This window comes from Ranitomeya variabilis, chromosome 2 (genome assembly GCF_051348905.1).
Source record: "Ranitomeya variabilis isolate aRanVar5 chromosome 2, aRanVar5.hap1, whole genome shotgun sequence".
NCBI classification, from domain to species: Eukaryota; Metazoa; Chordata; class Amphibia; order Anura; family Dendrobatidae; genus Ranitomeya; species Ranitomeya variabilis.
In genome coordinates, this window is record NC_135233.1 from 991377356 (window position 1) to 991401677 (window position 24322).

General features: G+C 41.9%; 1 protein-coding gene across 2 annotated transcripts in view; it reads left to right on the top strand.

The window, feature by feature from the left end:
- The first annotated feature begins 113 nt into the window (after nucleotides 1–113).
- Nucleotides 114–24322, top strand: part of SNORC (secondary ossification center associated regulator of chondrocyte maturation) — a 55955-nt gene continuing 31746 nt past the window's right edge. For both annotated transcript variants that reach the window (XM_077291079.1, XM_077291081.1), the window contains exon 1: nucleotides 114–1632. In XM_077291079.1, the coding sequence (XP_077147194.1) occupies nucleotides 1557–1632 (76 nt within the window). In that variant the 5' untranslated portion in view covers nucleotides 114–1556. The remainder of the gene's footprint in view (nucleotides 1633–24322) is intronic.

Here is a 24322-nt window from a genome sequence, read left to right on the forward strand (position 1 = left end):
CATTGCGCTCTGTGAGCTCGCTAATGTCTTATCCATGAAGAAGAAAGAAGTAATGGCTGAAACGTGATCTGGGTATACTTACTTGGTGACACATTTATTCATATGCATATAACCAATGGGAAAATTAATTTTGCATTGTTACAAACACTTCGCCTGGAAAAGTACCGTACAGAAATGAGGAGCTTAATTTAGGAGAATCGTGAAATGTTCACCAGAAAGTTGAAATATAGACACTCTTCAAAAATAATAAAATGGTTTCATTTGATGTGATTATCATTCTCCATATGTGCAAAATACTATGTAATAAAAGGTTGTGCGGTCCCATGCAAACAAATGAGGTAATGTGATACAACTTGTTTTGCGTCATATTTAGATATGTCACCATTTTCAAGATTTCTGCGTTCTGTCCTGAGCAGGTTGTGCTCTGTACAAGTTTAGGTACCAACCTTGAGTTCAGATCTTGAGAGAATTGTCCTAAGGGCTTATTCACATGACTATGTAGCATCTGTATCTCTTTTTTCTACTTATATGGCTGAAAATACAATCCCACCTGTGTGACTTGACACCTGAATGAACAGTATTGTATTATACTATGCATACGTATGATGCTTTCAGTTTGGTTCAGGAGGATGGCGACGGGGTCAGGAATTGCAGCCTTATTACGGATGAGATAATGCAGAGGCTACAAGGTCCTGTAAAGAAGTCCTTCTCACAACTCCCATGTCCTGAATTCTTGGTTGGGATCTAAACTTATAGGAATGAGAAAATAGGGCCTCTTTACGGTCCAGACATCTGAATTTATCCCAAGACCATTTTCACGTGCCCTTAGTAAAAACAGAGGCCAGTAGCCTCCGTTTGAGCTCCGTGTGCATATCCACACGGTGGACGGGTGCAGCAACTGCTGCAGTCTTTGGCACACTGGGCTTCTGTCTATATGTAGAATAACCCGCGTTAAATGGCAAGAGAGTTAATACCGGGGTTGTGTCCTGGGCGTTGAGCACACGGTACAGCACAGTGAACACAAGCTATGAATGGATTCACATATCCATCTTTCATGTTTCATGCCTGGACGGTTAGGTTTAGGACAGGAGACCCACAGTCTGTACAGGAATCAGTCTTGGGCTGTATTTAGCTTGCAAAAGATTGTCTACGTTGGATGGGCTTCCATCCTGTTGATGTAGACAACTGTTCTTCGTCTTTTAGTGATCACACTTCATTTCCACCATTTGTTAGATAAGAGACAGAATGGTCCTAACTGCTTTAGCTTTCTAAAGTCTTTCTTGTAACTTGGTACTTGTCAGAGGTGGATGATTTTTTTTTTTTTGGGTGGTTTAGAACAGGAATGTTGATGGGTGGTACCGGTCCCTGACGTGATTGAGTAGGAGGGCTATGAGGGGAGTGAGAGGTGTCTGGGGTGTGTGTGCGCCTTCTCTCTTGATCCTCAGCTAAACATTTCCATCCTCACTGGACAGAGACACCTTTGTTAACCCAGAAGCTGCAAGGTCTCCATAACGTCTCACCTCTCACACTTTACATCTTCCCGGCAGTAGATAAACATGTCTTGCTTGGGGACCCCACAACTCGTGCTGCTCCTGCTTTTTACGGGAATTCTTCTCCCTGCGTTCCTCACAGGTAATATGAAGGGGCGACTTAACTTACTAGGTGAAAGCGATGGTTATGGGCCTGTAGCTGACTAGGTCTTATCTGGTGTCAACAGAACCAGAAGTTGCTGGGATTACCAGTGTATTACAAAATGATTTGTTGCAATTTGTTTTTTCTAGGATGAGGTCTTTGGTATATTTTGGTCATGATATACATGTAATTTATCAGATATATTCCATAAATATGTATATATACATGTGTGTATATATACACATAGGAACGTGTATGTGTGTGTGTGTATAATATACATACACATATACTTTTATCCCTGTTGTCTACCTATGTGTTACACATTTCTGCTTTTCTGTAAATACGTTGATGTAAGATTTGCGGTGGACACAGGGCTGGGTCTGCACAGGGCTCTACGAGTGGACAAGGTGCCTTTTGTGTAAGATAACAGGGCGCCTTTCATGCAGCCACTGGCCATTCGCCCGTTGTGGCCACTAACTTGAAGCTGACGCCGGCCATGGGTCTGACCAATGGCCTTTATGCTTGTATACATTTACTAAGATGTATTATTAACCCTACATATGCTGAACATGCTTGGAATGTGCCACATTTTAGGTTATATGGAATAAGAGAATTCACATCAGTATAATATATCCAGTTTGGGGTAAAACAAAAAGAAAAAAATTATCAGGTTGGTGTCATACTTGGGACAGATAGCTTTGCCCAATGAAGCATTGTGACTAATGTGCTGCTTCCACCGTATATCTTCACAGGGGTGTGTAAAGGCACATATTGCCTCATTAACAAGTGCAGTCAGCAGAATTGTCATTGCAAAGTACAAACCGTGTTCTGTCAGAAATGCAACATAGAAGGACAGCACTAAAATCACTCTAGCCATGCCATATGGATAACTAATAGTGATGAGTGAACGTGCTGGGGTAAGGTGTTATCCGAGCATGCTCATGTGCTAATAGAATGACTTTGTGCTCAAAAAATATGTTTGAGTCCCTGCGGCTGCATGTCTCGCGGCTGTTGGACATCCACAACACACGCAGGGATTGCCTAACAAACAGGCCATCCCTGCATGTGTTGCAGCTGTCTAACAGCCAGGAGACATGCAGCCGCGGGGGCTAGAACATACTTTTCGAGCACAAAAAGCCAGAGCAGGGACTCAAACATTTTTCGAGCACAAAGTCACTCTATTAGCACATGAGCATGCTCGGATAACACCTTATCCCAGCACGTTCACTCATGACTACGGTATTAGTTATCCATATGGCATGGCTCGAGTGATTTTAGTGCTGTCCTTCTACTTTACATTTCTGAAAGAATACGGCACGTCAAAGTCACTCGGTTACAGCATGTCCACTCATCACTAATAGCTAAGGCCTCTTTCACACTAGCGTCGTGCACTGCACGTCGCTATGTGTCGTTTTGTAGAAAAAACGCATCCTGCAAAATTGCTTGCAGGATGCGTTTTTTCTCCATAGACTTGTATTAGCGATGCATTGCCACACGTCGCAACCGTCGTGCGTCGGACCGTCGGCACAAAAAAACGTTACATTTAACTTTTTTTGTGCCTCGTGACCGTCTTTTCCGGAAGCGCATGCGCGGCCGGAACCCCGCCTCCCCGCACATCACAATGGGGCAGCAGATGCGTTGTAAAAATGCATCCGCTGCCACAGTTATGCGGCGCTTTCACAGTTTGCGTCGGTGCGCCGCATTGCGACGTGCAGTGCACGACGCTAGTGTGAAAGTAGCTTAAGGGTTGGCATAAATGGAGAATTTACACCCGAACCAACCAGTATTCAGTAGATCTATAGATCCTGTATGTTACTTGTTTCTCCAAACATCCCTATCTGAGGTGACCACTTTAGTTCCCTAGATGTGATCGGTTCTTAGATATTGAAGATCATGTTGCTTATGGCCAGCTTAATATTTTTAAGAATGGTATTAAGAACATTAAGGCCAAATTACTAAAATGCTTTATAAGGGTTGTTTGCAGTACATGACTCATGCCGTTATATGACCGCTATTAAGCTACCTATTTCAATTGGCGGCCATTTAATGGTCTGGATAGGCAGATCTCATCCCCTATGTGCACAGGACAATCAGTGATAGATCGTTCTGTGTCCGTACACTCTCATACAAGGTCCTCTTTACTCTACATGACCTGCTGTGGAGAACGATGATTTTTTTTTCCCAGCCAGGAGATAATTTTACCCACCAAACAAGCCTTTCTCTCTTTCGTTGGGTGACCGGCTGCCGGTTTAGGCTACTTTCACACTAGCGTCATGCACTGCACGTCGCAATGCGACGTAACGATGCTAGCGTTGAAAGCGCCACACAACGGGGGCAGCGGATGCAGTTTTTCAACGCATCCGCTGCCCCATTGTAATGTTCGGGGAGGGGGCGGGGTTTTGGCCACGCATGCGCAGTCGGAAATGGCGGACACGACGCACAAAAACCGTTACATGTAGCTCTTTTTTGTGCCGACGGTCCGCCAAAACACGACGCATCCGTCGCACGACGGATTCGACGTGTGGCAATCCGTTGCAATGCTTCGCTAATGCAAGTCAATGGAGAAAAAACGCATCCTGCAAGCACTTTTGCAGGATGCGTTTTTTCTCCAAAATGATGCATAGCGACGGAGGCCAAATGACGCTAGTGTGAAAGTAGCCTTACTCTGCACAATATCTGGAAACGAGCATTCCTGTTAGTGTGCTAACCTGGTTTTTAACAGATGGCACGCAGACCTATAATAGTGCATGGAGTCGTTCACATGCCCATGATTTTTCGCAAAATAGAAGTTCCATGCAAAATTAGTGAGACCTGTCCGATATTGATCAGAGTATCGTAACAAAAGCGGCAGTACAAGTCTATGGGTCTGAGAAAAAAATCGGACAGTGCTAGGATGTCATCCGTGTGCTCCCTGTTTTTCATGGAACGACAGGAAAAGATAGAAACTAGGTTTTTGTTTGATTCTCATCCGAGGAAACATTGGTAAAAACTGACCCAAACTCTGATTAACAAAAAAATAAAAATCATTGTTGAAACTTTGACTGTTTTTTTCTTGTAGAACAAAATCACTATTGTGTGAATGAGGCCTTACTCTCTCATTGGCGTCCTCTTGTGTAGGAATTTTAATTAGAAGTAATTTATAACTGAAGCAACCGGAGTCAGGCAGCCCAGGTCCATGAAGAGGAACATAGATGCAGGAGACCGCAGTTCTACCACTTTACAAGTCGCTCGTCGGAACATTTCTAGAATGTTCTGTACAGTTATGGTCCCTGATGCACAAAGGCGGTGAAGCTTGAGTAGATTCAATTTAGATTGTGAGCCCCATCGGGGACAGCGATGATAATGTGCACAAACTGTAAAGCGCTGCGTAATATGTTAGCGCTATATAAAAATAAATATTATTATGGGAAGGTACTAGTGTAATACATGGATGGGTGGAGTGCGCAATCTAGAAAAATTATCAAAATTGATTACTTAAAAAACACTTTTAGGGGTGACCTTATAATTATGTTTGAATATATCAGAGGTCCGTATAGATGTCGAAATGATTTCTACTAATTGTACACAAGACTAGATGGGGCATATTTTGCTTCCAGTGAAAGGAAGGTTTCAGAGCAACCTACATCTTGATTCTACCTGACTTCTGGTGAGTCCAAATAAATCCTCACTGGGAAAGGGTGGGCGTAAGCTTTTGAGCCCCCAAATTAGTGCTCTATACAAATATAAAAATAGAACAGGCAGTACTACTTTAAAAAAATATGAAAAATTGAAGGTGTCTGTATTGACCCAAAGCGCAATCATCACATTTAATCTTAAATCCAAATCTAGACAATGGCTCAGCACTGGAGCCGAAATGTCGCTTTTGTGAAATGGGTCAATGAAGACCTCTTCATCTTTTCGTCATCATGTTTGGAGCGCTGACTGTGCTATATATTAATACTATTATTCTGATATATTTGGAGCCTAGAAGGAATTTTGTGCCAAAGATTAAAAAGAAAAATGTCTTGTCTCATGGAGGTTCTTGTTTTCTGTGACTCCGTAGAAAGATACCCGCTCTTTTTATGTTTTCTATCTTTATAATTCAACCTTCCTGCAGACATGTAACTGGAAATCTGAAAAAATAAATAAAAGTTCCGTTTTATTCATCTAGCAGCACAGTCTATTTTTGGTGTGCAAACAAGTCCGATGTAGGCCCCCGTCTGCTCGGCTGCCTGTGTAACACATTGAGGCACTGTTCATCTCAAATACTTTTATCGCCTCGCAGACTCTATTCTAAGGTCCGTAAATATTAAATTTTTACCTGTTTCAAAAACTGGTCAACATTGACTCACCAACCCAGTCTTGTGTCAAATGTGTGAGTCGCAGTGTTCACATTTCATTTTTCCAGTAAAATTGAAAGTCATAATGTCCAGCACAGCACTGAACAATTCTAGCAACTTCAACACCGTCTCATTAATAATTCTCACATAACGATGCCTGTGAAATGCTTGGATCTACTGTTAAAGGGATCCTGTCCTGTAAAAAAAAAAATAAAAATGACCCATTACCCTCAGATATGGGGTTAATCTGTAGGTTAATAGCGTTCTGAAGCTGCCAGTGCTCGCACTTAAATCCCCGCTGCAGGAAGGAAGAGAACTTTATTGCTCTTGGCAGCCTTGAGCTTTCAGTCATAGAGGGGCGGCTTCAGTCACCGATGGCTCAGTGCATAGTGAGCAATTCCGGCCCACCTCGATGACTGAAAGCCTGAGTCTGCCAGAGGAGATAGCGTTAATTTCCTCCTGGCAGCGGTGCTTTCAGTTCAGGCGTCAGGCAGCATCAGAACGCTATTAATCTGCAGACTAACCCCATATCTGCAGGGGTTTTTTTTGCATATCAAGTTCCCTTCAAGCTTCTTTTCAGGTGTAAATTCCCATATATTTCTGCAACTTAAGCTAGAAACCAGCTCATTGTCTAATACTAAACGTACACGTTCTATGCCAACTTCTACTGCACCTGTTACCAATCGCCTGAAAGTGCCTTATAAAAAAATTCTGATGTACTTTTCAGGACATTTTTAAATGCTCAGACACCAGGCACAAATTATATATATATATATATATATATATATATATATATCATATTCCGCAGCGCTTTACAAACTATAGAGGGGACTTGTACTGACAATAGACATTACAGCATAACAGAAATCACAGTTCAAAACAGATACCAGGAGGAATGAGGGCCCTGCTCGCAAGCTTACAACCTATGAGGAAAAGGGGAGACACGAGAGGTGGATGGTAACAATTGCTTTAGTTATTTGGACCAGCCATAGTGTAAGGCTCGGGTGTTCATGTAAAGCTGCATGAACCAGTTAACTGCCTAAGTATATAGCAATACAGACATATAGAGTGTTATTAACTGCATAAAGTGTATGAGAACATGATGCGAGGAACCTGATTGTTTTATTTTTTTTTATGTTTTATTTTTTTTAATAGGCCACACAGGGATACTTAGGTTAATGCTTTGAGGCGGTAGGCCAGTCTGAACAAATGAGTTTTTAGGGCACGCTTAAAACTGTGGGGATTGGGGATTAATCGTATTAACCTAGGTAGTGCATTCCAAAGAATCGGCGCAGCACGTGTAAAGTCTTGGAGACGGGAGTGGGAGGTTCTGATTATTGAGGATGCCAACCTGAGGTCATTTGCGGAGCAGAGGGCACGGGTAGGGTGGTAGACTGAGACCAGAGAGGAGATGTAGGGTGGTGCTGAGCCATGGAGTGCTTTGTGGATGAGGGTAGTAGTTTTGTACTGGATTCTGGAGTGGATGGGTAGCCAGTGTAATGACTGGCACAAGGTAGAGGCATCAGTGTAACGGTTGGTGAGGAATATGACCCTGGCAGCAGCATTCAGGACAGATTGGAGCGGAGAGAGTTTGGTAAGAGGGAGGCCGATTAGTAGAGAGTTACAATAGTCCAGACGGGAATGAATAAGTGAGACAGTAAGAGTTTTTGCAGAGTCGAAAGTAAGAAAAGGGCGAATTCTAGAAATGTTTTTGAGATGCAGATAAGAAGAGCGAGCCAGTGATCGGATGTGGGGGGTGAATGAAAGCTCGGAATCAAGGATGACCCCAAGGCAGCGGGCATGTTGCTTTGGAGTAATGGTGGATATATATATATATATATATATATATATATATATATATATATATATATCCTCATATTTATATATTCGATATACAGGTCCTTCTCAAAAAATTAGCATATAGTGTTAAATTTCATTATTTACCATAATGTAATGATTACAATTAAACTTTCATATATTATAGATTCATTATCCACCAACTGAAATTTGTCAGGTCTTTTATTGTTTTAATACTGATGATTTTGGCATACAACTCCTGATAACCCAAAAAACCTGTCTCAATAAATTAGCATATTTCACCCGGCCAATCAAATAAAAGTGTTTTTTAATAACAAACAAAAAAAACATCAAATAATAATGTTCAGTTATGCACTCAATACTTGGTCGGGAATCCTTTGGCAGAAATGACTGCTTCAATGCGGCGTGGCATGGAGGCAATCAGCCTGTGACACTGCTGAGATGTTATGGAGGCCCAGGATGCTTCAATAGCGGCCTTAAGCTCATCCAGAGTGTTGGGTCTTGCGTCTCTCAACTTTCTCTTCACAATACCCCACAGATTCTCTATGGGGTTCAGGTCAGGAGAGTTGGCAGGCCAATTGAGCACAGTAATACCATGGTCAGTAAACCATTTACCAGTGGTTTTGGCACTGTGAGCAGGTGCCAGGTCGTGCTGAAAAATGAAATCTTCATCTCCATAAAGCATTTCAGCCGATGGAAGCATGAAGTGCTCCAAAATCTCCTGATAGCTAGCTGCATTGACCCTGCCCTTGATGAAACACAGTGGACCAACACCAGCAGCTGACATGGCACCCCACACCATCACTGACTGGGGGTACTTGACACTGGACTTCAGGCATTTTGGCATTTCCTTCTCCCCAGTCTTCCTCCAGACTCTGGCACCTTGATTTCCGAATGACATGCAAAATTTGCTTTCATCAGAAAAAAGTACTTGGGACCACTTAGCAACAGTCCAGTGCTGCTTCTCTGTAGCCCAGGTCAGGCGCTTCTGCCGCTGTTTATGGTTCAAAAGTGGCTTTACCTGGGGAATGCGGCACCTGTAGCCCATTTCCTGCACACGCCTGTGCACGGTGGCTCTGGATGTTTCCACACCAGACTCAGTCCACTGCTTCCTCAGGTTCCCCAAGGTCTGGAATCGGTTCTTCTCCACAATCTTCCTCAGGGTCCGGTCACCTCTTCTCGTTGTACAGCGTTTTCTGCCACATTGTTTCCTTCCAACAGACTTACCATTGAGGTGCCTTGATACAGCACTCTGGGAACAGCCTATTTGTTGAGAAATTTCTTTCTGGGTCTTACCCTCTTGCTTGAGGGTGTCAATGATGGCCTTCTTGACATCTGTCAGGTCGCTAGTCTTACCCATGATGGGGGTTTTGAGTAATGAACCAGGCAGGGAGTTTTTAAAAGCCTCAGGTATCTTTTGCATGTGTTTAGAGTTAATTAGTTGATTCATAAGATTAGGGTAATAGGTCGTTTAGAGAACCTTTTCTTGATATGCTAATTTATTGAGACAGGTTTTTTGGGTTATCAGGAGTTGTAGGCCAAAATCATCAGTATTAAAACAATAAAAGACCTGACAAATTTCAGTTGGTGGATAATGAATCTATAATATATGAAAGTTTAATTGTAATCATTACATTATGGTAAATAATGAAATTTAACACTATATGCTAATTTTTTGAGAAGGACCTGTATATATTTTGCATAGGGGAACCTCTCTTCACAATAGAGACATTAGACTTGGTTCACCCATTCAGACATTTTGCTACTAGAAATGTAGGAATTTTCAGTGGTACTCACTATTGGTACAGTGCTTGTCCGCTGTGTAAAAGTGAATGTTACCAGAAAATTGCCTGTTCAAAAAGTTTGTATCTTCCCCCGATTTTGAAGAATATTTGGTGATGGTCTTTTAATTTTTAATCACACTCTTGCTGTTCTGTCAAGTTCACATACTGAATAATAATGGTGGAACCAATATGTTGAGAACGCAGGGTCCACCAATCACAATAGGTGGCGGTCACAGGTCCCCTCCATGTACAATGACCTCTGCACAGGTCACAGAGCATGCCTACAGAACCTTGCTATAGATGTCGTTGAACCATAGGAGACAGTAGACCAGGGAAGGTCATGTAGAGATCTGGAAAGGTGGTTGTCCATATAATCATACAGAAAATGGATTGGGAAAAATCTATCAGAAAATTGAAATGAATTATAAAAATAATTTCAATATCTGTATTTAACTTATAATAAATGGTGGAGGTGAGGCACATGGTTAAAGGGGTTGTCAGGTCTCCATAGAAAAGTCTGTAGTCACTTTGAGACTGCGGACTATCAACAGTATATCATCAGCTTCTGTCGAGAAGAGCGGGTGAGATTAGTCGGCAGTCGAACTTTCCACCACTAACTTCCACATGTGAATTTGTCCCTTGTTTTCAAAGGGGTCTCCAATAATACTTTGGTAAGAGTATACCTTTGATCAATTAGCTATCGTGTGTCAGAATCTGTAAAGGAAATACTCGGTTTTTCCCCCAGCGCCAACACTGGATATAAAATATTACATATGGTAATGGTTACTTTTTATATGGCTATGATGCCCTAATTGTCCAAGGTATTCTGGGCCCTTTATAGCCATAACAGACAACAGTCAGACTTTACTAATTGGGTATCCGGAAATGTTTTATTAGCTGGACAATCCCATGACTTTTTTTTTTGTGATTCTTCATATTCTTAGCAGTAAAGCAGTGGTGACATTCTTGTAAATGTAGCATTTTAACTTTCACTTCCAGCCCAGCCGGCGCTTTATAGTTTGTTCTCGAAGTTAGGACCGTTCCTTTCCCTAACTAGGCTGCGCTGACAGCCGAGTGCCAGATCTGTCACTTGTGTGTGGAATGTGAGCGCCTATGTGTTCTGCGTTCACTGCAGTCCTGCGAAGAAAGGGTCATTTTTATAAAGTTAGATTAACCCCAAATATTAATATTCTATCAGGCCATGATAGGGTTATTAAAAATACTTGTGTAAACTTCAGTGATTTTTTTTATCTTATTTACTGTATAACTAAACCTTTTTTTGGAGATGTGCAGGTTTTGAAGGAACTCAGCTGGGAGGTTGTAAATTCTTAATTGATTTTATTATTGATAAAAAAAAGTGAATAAAGAAAAGATAAATCTAAAACAAATCAATATTAGTCATCAAAGCATCAGTTCTAGGTACACTGCACCCAGTTTTTGAAGGAACTATGCAGGGAGATTGTGCGAAACATCTTGGAGAACTAACCTCCGATGTGTTGCCTGTTGCTTGTACAAATCCTACTGTCTCTTCGTGTAATCCAAGACATTTTAGAATGTTGAGATGAGGGCTCTGTGGGGCTATATCATCACTTCCAGGACTCCATGTTCTTTACTCTTAAGATAGAGCCAATGTCATTAATGACTATGTTCAGGGTCGTTCTCCTGCTGCAGAATAAATCTGGAACAAATTAGACGTCTCCCGGATGTCATTCCATAGTGGATGAGTGTCTGCCTGTATTTGTCGCATTGAGGACACCATTAATCCTGACCAGATCCCTAAACTCCATTTGATGAATGCAGTCCCAAACATGCTGGGACCGTCCACCACACTTCTGTTCCTGCAGGCACTCATTATTATACCTCTGATCCAGCACTTTGCAAATCCACTGCCTTCTGTTTCAGCCAAGTATGAGTCATCAGTCCAGAGCAGATGTTGACATTTTTCTGCATCCCAGTTCCTATGTTTTTGTGCTTAGTTGAGTGGTTTGGCGTTGTCTTCATGTTGCAGCTATGGCTTTGTGTCTGCAATTCTGCCATGAAGACCATTCATGCCAGACTTCTCCAAATAGTAGCTGCATTTAGCTGGGTCACACTGCCAATTCCTAACTGGTGGCACTGAAGGACATCTTCCGATTTAGAAGTAAACATCTGCACGGTTTCCTTAGCTGACTACTATGTCTACAGTCCTCAACATTGTCCATTTATTGGAGCATCATCAAAAGAACTTGACCAGCGCATCTTCAAATTCCAGTTTGCTTTCAAATATTTGCTTGGGAGAGTCCTTGCTGATGCAGTATAACTACTTCATGTCCTTTTGCGGTTTACCACTATGACCCGTGACATGAAACGGTCTCCTACAACCTCACCTTTGTAGCATAGTTGGTTTGTTTCTCACGCGGTTTTAAGCTTCTTACGCAGCTGTTTCAGTTAATGACTGTATTTCAATCTACATATGAAAATGTTGATCATTACAACCTGTTTGGTATATTTCGTTACTCAAACACCCAAATACTGTATAATCCTACAAGATCCCTGGCTGTGTACAAGTGTAGGAAGAATTCATGCCATTTTCAAAGGCAAAAGTCACATCAAATACTGGTTTAATTTAATTTCTCTTTTGTTGATTCACATTTTATTTTGTTAAACTATTGACAGCTAAATTTTATAAAGCATTCATACGTTTCAGCATTTTTTTCCACACCTGCCTAAAACTTTTGCACAGTACTATATGTATTATTTAAGGAGACTGTGTTTTTTAATATTCTGTGGCGCTACAAGAAGCAGTCTTTTGCTGTCTTCTTAGTGCCTTAATGTCTTCTCTAAACAACACTGGTGGTTCTTCCAGAAAATAGTGTTTCTCCCAGAAAATGATTGGAATTACATGTTTTGTTATACATCTATATATTTCCTTTTTGTGTATTGAAACAACACAAACAAAACAGACAAAAAAAGGCAAATTGGACACAATTTCGCACAAAACTCCCAAAAATGGGCCAGATAAAATTGCTGGCACCTTTCCAAACCTGTGGTTAAACAACTTTGTTTTAAGCATGTGATGCTCGTTCAAACACAAAACACATAAAAAGGAGAGAAGTGGACTCCATCCTTGCATTGCGTGTCTGTGTGTGACATGCTAACCATGGAGAACACAAAGAGGAGAAGAGAACTGTCTGAGGACTTGAGAACCACAATGCAAAGATTGAGTCCACGTCTCCCCTTTTTTATCTGGTTTCAGGTGTGATTTTCATATTGCCCCCACCTGTTACTTGCCACAGGGGAGTTTGAAAAAATACAATATGCTTGAAACAAAGTTGTTTAGCCACTATTTTTGCAAGGTGCCAAGAATTTATGGGGGTTTTGTGTGAAATTATGTCCAATTTGCCTTTTTTTTATGGTGTTCCAATACACACAAACGAAATAAAGGTATATAACAAAATGTGTAATTGCAATAATTTTCTGAGACATGTATTTTATTTTCTGAAACCGTACCTGCATATAATCTCCTGGCATGGAGGGTTTTTTTTATATTCAGGGGCACAGTGTGCTTTAGTTTATTTTTATTCACGATTTGTTTTTTCCTGACGAAGAAATTAATTTCCGAAATGCGTCGTGGTGCGCGCGCGTCATTAGGACCAGGTGGCACCTAAAGGTACAGATCTCCATTGTCTTATTGTTTTTGCACTTAGCACTATGCACTTTGAGTACTATATGGAGTTTCTGCTGCACTTTATTTGTTTCTAAAAGGGCATTTCTTCTTCTTATTTATTGATTTAATGATATTCAATATTAATTCATGTTCTTTATTTTTCCAATGTAATTTTTTTTTTCCTCTTAATCTTTGGAGATTTCTAATACCCTTACTAGGAGCCCACCACATATCTCCATAATATATGGCCTAATATATTGTTGTGGTTTCTTTTTATCCTTGGGTCCACCATCTATAATATTGAGTATATTTGCAATTTTCATTTTTTTTTTTAGCTTCTATAATTTGTCCTGATACGTGCACACAATTCATGTTAGTAAAACTGTTGCTATTATTATCTAAATAAAGACATATATTTTAATAATATATTATTATATATGACTTTAACGCTTTTTTCCATAGTTTGGATTAGGCTTAGCAATTTCTGGTGCGGACTCTGTCTCTCCTGGCAGAAAACGCACCTGCGGTTTTTTGTGCGGTTCCGCAGCGTTTTTTTGCGGATTTGCTGTGTTTTTTATGCCTGTGGTTTTCTATAATGGAATGGGTACAAAAACGCTGCAGATTCACAAAAAAGAAGTGACATGCTACTTCTTTTAAACCGCAGCCTTTCCGCAGCGGATTTTCCTCAAAGTGTGCACAGCATTTTTTTTTTTCTCTTTGATTTACATTGTACTGTAAATCAATTGCGGATCTGCAGCGTTTCTGCACTGCAAAAAACTCTGCGGATCCGCAGAGAATCCGCAACGTGTGCACATACCCTAAATGTGGTTTTGACACTGTGGGGCTTAGAAGGGACGGGGGCATTTGGATTTGGGAGTATAGAATTTGCTGATTTTCTTTTGGGGTGTGAGGAGCTATAGTGATTTTTACAGAGCCTTTGTACTACCAGTAATGTGGAAGCCTACTATATTTCCATTGACAGATGATAGACTTGCTTTGTTTGTGGATGAGTTGAAGCTTTTATTGGGAACATTTTACATAACATTTTGGATCACATTTATCCTGTGCTCTACGCTGAGCACTTACATCAGGGATTACATCTAAATCTCAGAGTGACATGATTTAGATGAAAGCCCCGAGGGAGGCACTCCCTAAAATGAGGCAGCAGACTTACTTTGGACTCTGTCTGGCCTCTGTCCAGCGATGTCCTTCTTTTCAGAAGTGCACAAAACTGTGGCGGACCGTCCTTTTATGCACACCTAAAAAGACGGTCACTGCTGGATCACCGCTCAGATGGCGTCCACAGTGCTTCCATCTGCCTCATTATAGAGAATCTAAATCCGTGGGTTCCGTCTGAATTAGTATTTAAGAGATTTACACAAAAACCCCGGTGTAAGCACTCAGTGTAGAGCGCAGGATAAATGTGCGCCGAGCCTTACTGCGATCTTTTGGAGGCAGAATGAAAAAAATCAGTAGGTGAAGAATTGGTTTTATTTATTTTTTACGTCATTCCCCTTGCGGTGTAATTAATTAGACTTTATTCTTGGGGTCTCTGGGATCACATTGGTATCAGATTTATAGTGTTGTTTTCTTTTTGGCTGCTGTTATAGATGAGCGAACTTGTTCGAAAAACATTCACCAATCTCAAATTTGGCACAAACGTAGCACATTCAGTTTCACAAGCATTTTTACTCAAAGTTGGCAAAATTCAGTCACAGTTCGTTAAATCATCGCGTTTCCACTAATGTTTTTGTTATTACTTTGGCTAGGATAGTGGTTCTGTATGATGAGCAGGTGTAGATGTGTTTGATGGGGGGCGATGTGGAGAGGAGCGGCATGCTTCCCCCCCCCCCTAATTGTGTGTTGATTCCAGCAGCCAATCAAGGTGCAGAAACCATCCATAACGTCATAACACAAGATCTATTGTGATTAACTGCCAAAGTCACATGTCCCTGGCCATATAAAAAGCGGACATCTTATTTTGCTGGTGCCATTTTCTCAGTGTTAAGTGGAATTAATATATAGACTGCCATTCTAAATGACTGTTTCCCCTTGTTTTCCCCTCATCCTTTATTTGTTTATTTCCTGTTGCTCCATGCATGGAGGTTGTTCCTGTATTGATAAAATAAGTAATTGTTAACCCCTGCTCTGTGCTTCTGTGTCACTGCATCCACTTACTTGTGTTACAGCATCTCCTCCTATTCCTCCACATTAACATCACACACCGTACAATCCTCAGAGGTGGCACACCAATCACCCTCATTTCCCCCCCGCGTCTCAAATTTTCAAATGCCCAACTGAATGTGGGGAACCACAGATGGGCCATTGAGCAGAGCTGTTCATACATCTATTCCATGGGCATCAGAGGTCTGCACTGAAGAATCACAGAATCCAGAGGAGGAAAGCATTTGCACCGATGCCCAAAATATTTTCATATTGGATCAGTGGCCGGACAAAGTAGGGTCCGAGCAGAATCCAGACCCTCGTCACCAGACAAGGAGTGGACTTGATCTTGATGAGACTTGGATACACAGACTGTACTGAGGTGTCAGGACAGAAAGAGGAGGAGGGTGATGCTGTGTGAGGAGTGGGAGGACAGAGAGGATGACAATGAGGTTGTAGATCCCACTTGGTGTGAACCCAGATTTATGCAGCTGAGTAGCTCAGCAGAAGAGGAGAAAGACGAGGAGGTTACATTGTGGCTTCCCACAGAGAAACGAATTGATGCAACTGCAACAAGCACTGCATCCTCAGCTCCAACTCTGGCTGTGGCCAGCATCCGTCGTGAGTGTGCAGTTCGCAGGGGCGGCAAGCATTGCCTAGCCTTGGCCTTTTTTGAGACCCTAAAGGATGACCCACCTGTTGCATGAGGTATCAGGGCTCCCAGCTGAGAAGGCTTACACTGCTCCCTTAACCAACAGGTCCTCACTGAAACTTCAATTCCAAGCTGTAAATGCTGGCCCAGACCCTGATACCTCATGCATGGCCCATGGCTGACTGCTTGTGTGCCATTATGAAAGGTTCTACTGTGGGTCAATTGATGCCACTTTTCATGGTGTCTGTCCCTAATTTTAGCTCTTTGGGAAGCTTTTTGTCACCCCTTAAGGTGTTGTGCATAAGTTTGGTTTTGCCTCCCATTGAATCTAATGGGGTTCCGGGTGCGTTTCTCAAACCGTTCGGGGAACGTCTAAACGTTCTGTGAATCGAACTGAACCGAACCTTGAAAGGTTCACTTATCTCTAGCTGCTGTCACACACTAAAAGATGCTTTTTATCGCAAAAACTAGTTTATGCATCCCCATATTTATTTGGCTAAAATTTTTCCATATTATTATTACTTATTTATATAGCACCATTGATTCCATGGTGCTGTACATGAGAAGGGGTTACATCAAAATACAAATATCACTTACAGGAAACAAAACTAACAATGACAGACTGATACAGAGGGGAGATGACCCTGCCCTTACGGGCTTACATTCTACAGGGCCGACAGAGTCATATGAGGTCTTGTTTTTTGTGGGACCAGTTGACGTTTTTATTGGTATAATTTTCGGGCACATGACATTTTTTGATTGCTTTATATTTTGATTTTTGGGGACAAAATTAACAAAAACAGCAATAGGGTTTTTTTTAAATGCCGTTCCGCATGTTGTAAAATTAATATGGCAGCTTTATTCTTTGGATCAGTACAATTACTGCGATACCACATTTATATCTTTTTTGCATGTGTGTTTTGGCACTTTTATGCAATAAAAACTTTTTTATAGAAAAAAGTGTTATTTTTGCACCGCTTTATTCTGAGAGCTATAACTTTTTTTTTACTTTCTCCTGATGGAGCTGTGCGGTGGCTTGTTTTTTGCAGGACAAGATGACCTTTTCAGCTAAACCTTTATCTTTTTGAGTGTGTTTTACTGTTCTACTTTTTGCTTGTGTGTGTGTATGTATGTATATATATATATATATATATATATATATATATATATATATATATATATATATATATAATTTTTTTTTTTTTTTTTTTTTATACAATTTTGTAAAATACTTTTTAAAAACTTCTTTACTTAGTCCCTCTATGGGACTTTCACTTTTTGCAGACTGATTACAGTTCTAATGCATTGCAATGCACTGAGCATGATCTAACAAGTTTGCAGGAGCTTTGTGACCCGGATGCTGTCATGATGACATCGGGTCACCATGGCAAAGATTGGGCCTCTGCAATGAAGTGGCGAGGGCTCCGATTGGAGGGCATAGGGGGCTCCCTCCCTCTACCTGACTTCTAAATGCTGCGTTTGCTAGCGGTCGCAGCATATAGGGGCTTAAACTGCCAGGAATTGTGCGGGCACTGCTCCTGGCAGTGAGTGTCGGGTGTCATCAGTCAGAATCAGCTGACACCTGGCCTTGATCAAGCACTCACAGCGTCCTGTGTGGGCGATCACCATGATCTACTATATTGGTCGGGAAGTCTTTCCCAACCATGACATAAATATACTACAAATTTGGTGGAGTTAAAGCAAATTTTGTATGTGGTCTGCGAAATTATTAGCAGCCAACTACACCAAATGACAAGGGAGAAGAATATCTGACACTGGCTCATTAGAGATAGTGTTTCACTTTAAGGCATTTTGGAGCCAAGTGAAAGGCCTTTTTTTTTCTTATTTTACATTTGGTATTTTTTATATTCTTCATATCACAATCTGTATTAATAAATAGAATCCTTGCCATTTTTAACCTGGCCACTAGAACTATTTTAAAGTCACACTTCCTTTTCTTTGCAGAAGACTTTTCAGAAGTCTCATTATCATCACAGCCAGGATTACAATGAGAGGTAATTTCTCTATACACAGCTGAGAACACAGAATCCATCATCCACAATAGGTGATGTTACAGCTGACCCTGCTCCCCTCACTACACAATGGCCTTGCCACATTCTCATTAAATGCTTCAATTCAGCAGATAGTGTCTGAGTCAGTCTATTGTTGGTAATATGCGTGTGAATTTCCTGAACGAACAGCGAGCATGAGTCTTGAATAGTGTCAAAATTGCAAGATTTTTTGGAAGGAGGAGGAGGGTTATTGCCAACAGGTAATTCTGTTTTGTATTTTGGATGACCGCTTTCCTTTTAAAAATTTATTTTTCATGATATAATCAGAAGTTTTGATAGATGTCATTTCATATCTTAGTTGTATACCGAATTACACACAAATTATTATATTTTATACATGTTAATAAATAAACCTCAACATTGAATTTGCAACATCAAGAAGAAAATGTCATGGAATTATAGAAATCACACTATGGATATGCATGTTACTGATATACAAATTCTAACAAAGTGGAAACAAAATTTTCAACACATTTGAATTTATTTAGTATCGCGCATGAGTGCCACTTGCTCAAATCCCCGCAATTACAGCCTTGGCTGCCATCCATGGAGTAGTTATTTGTTGTCTGAGGAATGTTCTCATGTGCAGAAAGCACTTGGGCAAATCATCAAGATCTGCTGCTGGCAGCTCCCTTTGCATTTGCCGACTAATGACATTCTGAATGTGCTCAATGGAAGTTGGCCATACAGCACATTTAGGCTATGTGCACACGTTGCGGATTTGCCTGCCAATTTTTCCACACTGAATCTGCACCTCTTGGCAGAAAACGCAGGTGCGGTTTTGGTGTGTTTTTGATGCGTTTTTTTGCCCGGTTTTAATGTGGATTTATATGCGTTTTTGAAAGCTTAATAAAATTCTCTTATTGAACAACAAAAAAAAGATTTGTGATGTCATTTCTTGTCCAACCTCCTCTTTTACATTTGTCCAACCCACACTCCATTACACACAGACAGATAGACAGATAGATAGACAGATAGTTAGATAATAGACAGATAATAGATAGATAGCTAGATAGATAGATAATAGATAGAAGGAATGAGATATATACAGTATATGGATAGTTGGATAGATAGATAGATAGATATATCTAAGTATCTATAGATATATCTGTCTATAAATATATTTATAGATAGGTATAGCTATAGATAGATATATTTATAGATGGATATATCCATATCTATCTCTATAGATATATCCATAGATATATAATAGCAAGGCCGATGTTTATTAATGAACAATATGTTTCATTTTTTTAAAAACTGGAAAAAAATGGTGTGGGCTCACGCACAATTTTCTGCACCAGAGGGGGAAAACCGACAGCTGGGGTCATTATATTTGTAGCCTGAGAATGGGATAATACCCATGGCCCCTTCCCAGGCTATGACTATCAGCCCGCACCTGTCTGCATAGCCATTATTGGCTATTAAAATAGGGGGACCCCCCAAAAGATGACGTGGGGTCCCTGTCATGATATGTACTTTTGCCCTGTCCTGTATTTGAATAATATGCCATTTGATGTATGTAACTGTTCTCTGGTTTCTATTAGCTGTAATATATGTATTTTCTTGTGCTGGGAGTTCACCTGTAACAATGTCTCCTTCCCCCAATACTTGCAGCCCTAAGCTATAATGTAATTAAGCTTTGTCAACTAGTGAAGGAATAGCCATTGTTCCTCACAGCAGGTGGCTAGTCAAATGTACATACTAGCTAGACTAAAGGTACCTTCACACTAAACGATATCACTAGCGATCCGTGACGTTGCAGCGTCCTGGCTAGCGATATCATTTAGTTTGACACGCAGCAGCGATCAGGATCCTGCTGTGATATCGCTGGTCGTTGAATAAAGTTCAGAACTTTATTTGGTCGTCAGATCGGCGTTTATCGTCGGGTTTGACACCAAAAGCAACGATACCAGCGATGTTTTACGCTGGTAACCAGGGTAAATATCGGGTTACTAAGCGCAGGGCCGTGCTTAGTAACCCGATGTTTACCCTGGTTACCAGCGTAAAAGTAAAAAAAACAAACAGTACATACTCACCTGCGCGTCCCCTGCCGTCCGCTTCCTGCTCTGACTGAGCGCCGGCCCTAAAGTGAAAGTAAAAGCACAGCGGTGACGTCACCGCTCTGCTGTTAGGGCCGGCACTCACACAGTGCAGGAAGCAGACGCCGGGGGACGCGCAGGTGAGTATGTAGTGTTTGTTTTTTTTACTTTTACGATGGTAACCAGGGTAAACATCGGGTTACTAAGCGCGGCCCTGCGCTTAGCAACCCGATGTTTACCCTGGTTACCCGGGGACCTCGGCATCGTTGGTCGCTGGAGAGCGGTCTGTGTGACAGCTCTCCAGCGATCAAACAGCGACGCTGCAGCGATCGTCATCGTTGTCGCTATCGCTGCAGCGTCGCTTAATGTGAAGGTACCTTTAGCGGAGCCCACTAGTCTAGAATCTTCCGATGGACCCAACCATTGAATAGAAGGTGTGACCCCTACCCCCTTCATGGGCGGATCCCAGGAGCTCAGACAATCCATTCTTATTTTGAGATCAGATGTGAGTTGATCTTTGGAGGAGGAGTGGGGATTCTTAGCTGAGGCAAGACCCCACGCCCATCTGGGACTGCGGAAGCAAACGGGGCGAGACTTGAACTGAGGACATATCTCGTCGTTCGTGAGATTGTTTTGGGATCCCTTGGACTCGTGTGGACTTTTGCTTTGTTAGCTGGCACAAGGATTATCGGGTGGTGCCCCCGAACCTGTTCCGTTGGACTAATTGTCGACTCTGTAGATCTACCTGCATGCGTTGTTCCAGCGTTCTTGATAATAAATCTGTGGAATCATCCCTTGGCCTGTTGTCCCTTCTTGCTCTGCTGTACACCCCGTCACAGTCCCCCTATATTTTATAGCCAGAAAGGCTATGCAGACAGCTAAGGGCTGATATTCATAGCCTAGAGAGGGGCCATGGATATTGCCCCCCCCCCCCAGCTACAAATACCAGCACCCAGCTGCCCCAGAAATGGCACATCTGTAAGATGCGCCAATTACGGCACTTAGCCCCTCTCTTCCCACTCCTGTGTAGTGGTGGGATATGGGGGTAATAAGGGGTTAATGTCACCTTTGTATTGTAAGGTGACATTAAGCCTGGTTAATAATGGAGAGGCGTCAATAAGACACCTATTGATTATTAATCCTATTGTAGTGAAAGAGTTAAAAAAAAAAAGAAAAAAAGACACAGCCAGAATAAAGTATTTTAATATTCTTAATTTCACCATACTTACCATACTCGATCGTCAACAAAAACTAAAAAATAATAAACCAACCGTATACTCCCTGTCCGACGCAGTCCAATTAATAACAAGTGTCCCACGACGATCTCCCCTATAGAACAGTGACATCAGGTGATGTCACTGCTCTATAGGGTCTCCAGAGACACACTGACAGGAGACAATGGCTCCTGCAGTGCCTCACTGAAGAGGTTACCTGAGTTCAACCTCTCACTTTATGGCAAAGCTGCGTGGGAATTTTCCTACACAACAGTGCTGCAAGTGAGAGTAGGAACTATTTCTCACAGCAGCAGAGGGATACAGTGCGGAAGGATACCCTCCGTCATTGTATCGTCGGAGCCCCTGGAGAGCGGACACATCAGCTGATGCGGCAGCTCTCCACGGGAGATCGTCGTGGGACACTTGTATTAATTGGATTTCTGCGGATCAGGGAGTATATTGTTTATTATTTTTTTTTATATTTTTTACAGGTGAGCAATGGCTTCTGGGATCAAGGTGATGGTGAGTATGTACTCTATGTTGTATGTACTGTATGTATGCATGCACTGTATGTGGTATGTACTGTATGTTGTATGTACTGTATGTTGCATGTACTGTATGTTGTATTTGTTTTTTTGTACACTTGAACACAGTAGCCGGATGAAGAGACTATACTGTCCCATCATCCAGCTACCTGTCACTGTAGCAGGCATAACCGGATGGGACTAGTAGTCCCATTGGACGATGCCTGCCTACACACAGAACCACATACAGACCCGCACACACACACCCACGCATAGACACACACAGCCCCGCGATCCCTGCACAGCCCCACAATCCCCGCAGACCCCCTGCGATCCTCGCACAGCCCCACGATCCCCACACAGCCCCACAGACCCCCGCGATCCCCGCAGACCCACACACACACAGACACACACTGCCCTGCAGACCACTGCAGACACAAACACCCGCACACAGACACACACATCTTCACCGCACGCACACAGTTTCTGCCCGCACACAGTCTCGGCCCACACTACACTCCACCCACACCCTCTTTCCCCTCCCGATCTGCAGCGTTTCTTGCACCCAACTCCGCAGCAAAACCGCAGATCTTTTTTAAACCTGCGGTTTTGCTGCGGATTGGCCTGACACAATGGAAGTTAATGGGTGCAGAAACGCTGCAGATCCGAACAAAGAATTGACATGCTGCGGAAAAAAAAAGGCTGCGTTTCCCCATGTTTTTTTCCGCAGCATGTGCACAGCGGATTTGGTTTTCCATAGGTTTACAAGGTACTGTACACCACATGGAAAACTGCTGCAGATCTGCAGCGTCAAAAACGCTGTGGATCCGCAGGCAAATCTGCAACGTGTGCACATAGCCTTAGGCCACAAGCACACGGTAATTATTTGGTGAGTTTTTTACCTCAGTATTTGTAATTGTAAGCTAAAACCAGGAGGGGGTGAAAAATGCAGAAGTGGTGACATGTTTCTATTATACTTTTCCTCTGATTGTTCCAGTCCTGATTTCAGCTTACAAATACTGAGGTAAAATACTGACCAAATATTGCTAGTGTGAATGTGGCCTAAAGTGTCAACACTCTCTGCAATATCCAAAGTTTTCCTTAGGCCATGATAATATGTGCAGTATTTGGTCAGTATTTTAACTCAGTATTTGTAAGACAAAACCAGGAGTGGCTGATAAATACAGAAGTGGTGACGTGTCTTTATTATACGTTTTATCTGATTGTTCCATTCCTGGTTTTGGCTTATAAATACGGGGGTAAAATACTGACCAAATACTCAATGTGTGCACGTGGTCTCAGGCTACACAGGCTGCTCATATTAGCGCAACCAATATGCAGCATCACATTGTTGTGTTAAACTGCTCCTGGGACACTCTGGACAAATGGCCGTACCACTGGTTCCATGTCCAAGTCAACGTAACACTGAGCTGTTAGTGTACTTGGAATGCAGAATAGAGGAGTCCAGCTACAGCACATTATGCCACCAAACACCATAATTCAGGGAGTAGGGCCGCTGTGATGTTCCCTTGTGGAGGCCTCTTCATGGAGCTGCCCAGATGTTCTCCAAACCAATCTGTCGAATCCATTGTGTCCAAGACAAAAGCTGGACTCATTGGTGAAGAGAAGAGCAGAGACATCCAGTCTCTATCTGGGGACCCCGTGGGCAACACCATGAAGAGGCCTTCACAAGAAGTCACTGTATATAAATGATGCTGAGAACTTACTAGTGAACTACCCTCATTTTTAAAAGTGGAAGGTGGTCGAGAACCAGTTTTAAAAAATACAGAACATGTGTAATATATAAACTTGGACTTGTATAGTCTTTTTTACTTATAGAGAACCAGTCCTCAGGATTTTATACCCCAAACTAATATTAATGAAGGACCTTCGCATACATGCCAAGTAAATCCTGAACATTCTTGTAGAAATAAATTTTTCTGTTTTCTAGAAATCAGTAGCTGTACGGCAGGGTGGGCCCTGCACTTACAGCTCTCCTGCCGCCGTCCTTTTTTGGTGCCTGCCTCCTATCTCTGACTGACCAGTCACTCATGCTTCAGTCACCTGTCAGTCACAGGCAGGCAATGGTGATAAAAAGATAGGTGCATTACCAATGATCACACATAGATGGCACTACCCAACCATGTAAGTAACCTGGTGGCCATGTACGCGGCACATGACGTGTATATATTGACTGTACATTTAGGCAGTTGTATAGTGAATATCATTTTTCTTTAACTTGGTCTATAATTTTATTTAATTCTGGGCTTATTCACAGATGTATTATATACACAAGAGCTATTTATTTATGTGTGAAAATGGGATTAGATCCCCATCATAACAATTAAATCTTTTCCCAAAGGGCAAAAATGTAAAGATAGAAACAGAACCCTGCTTAGCATGTGCCATTTATAATATTGGTCTCTTCACTAGGGGCATTCGGGCTTTCTCAGTCA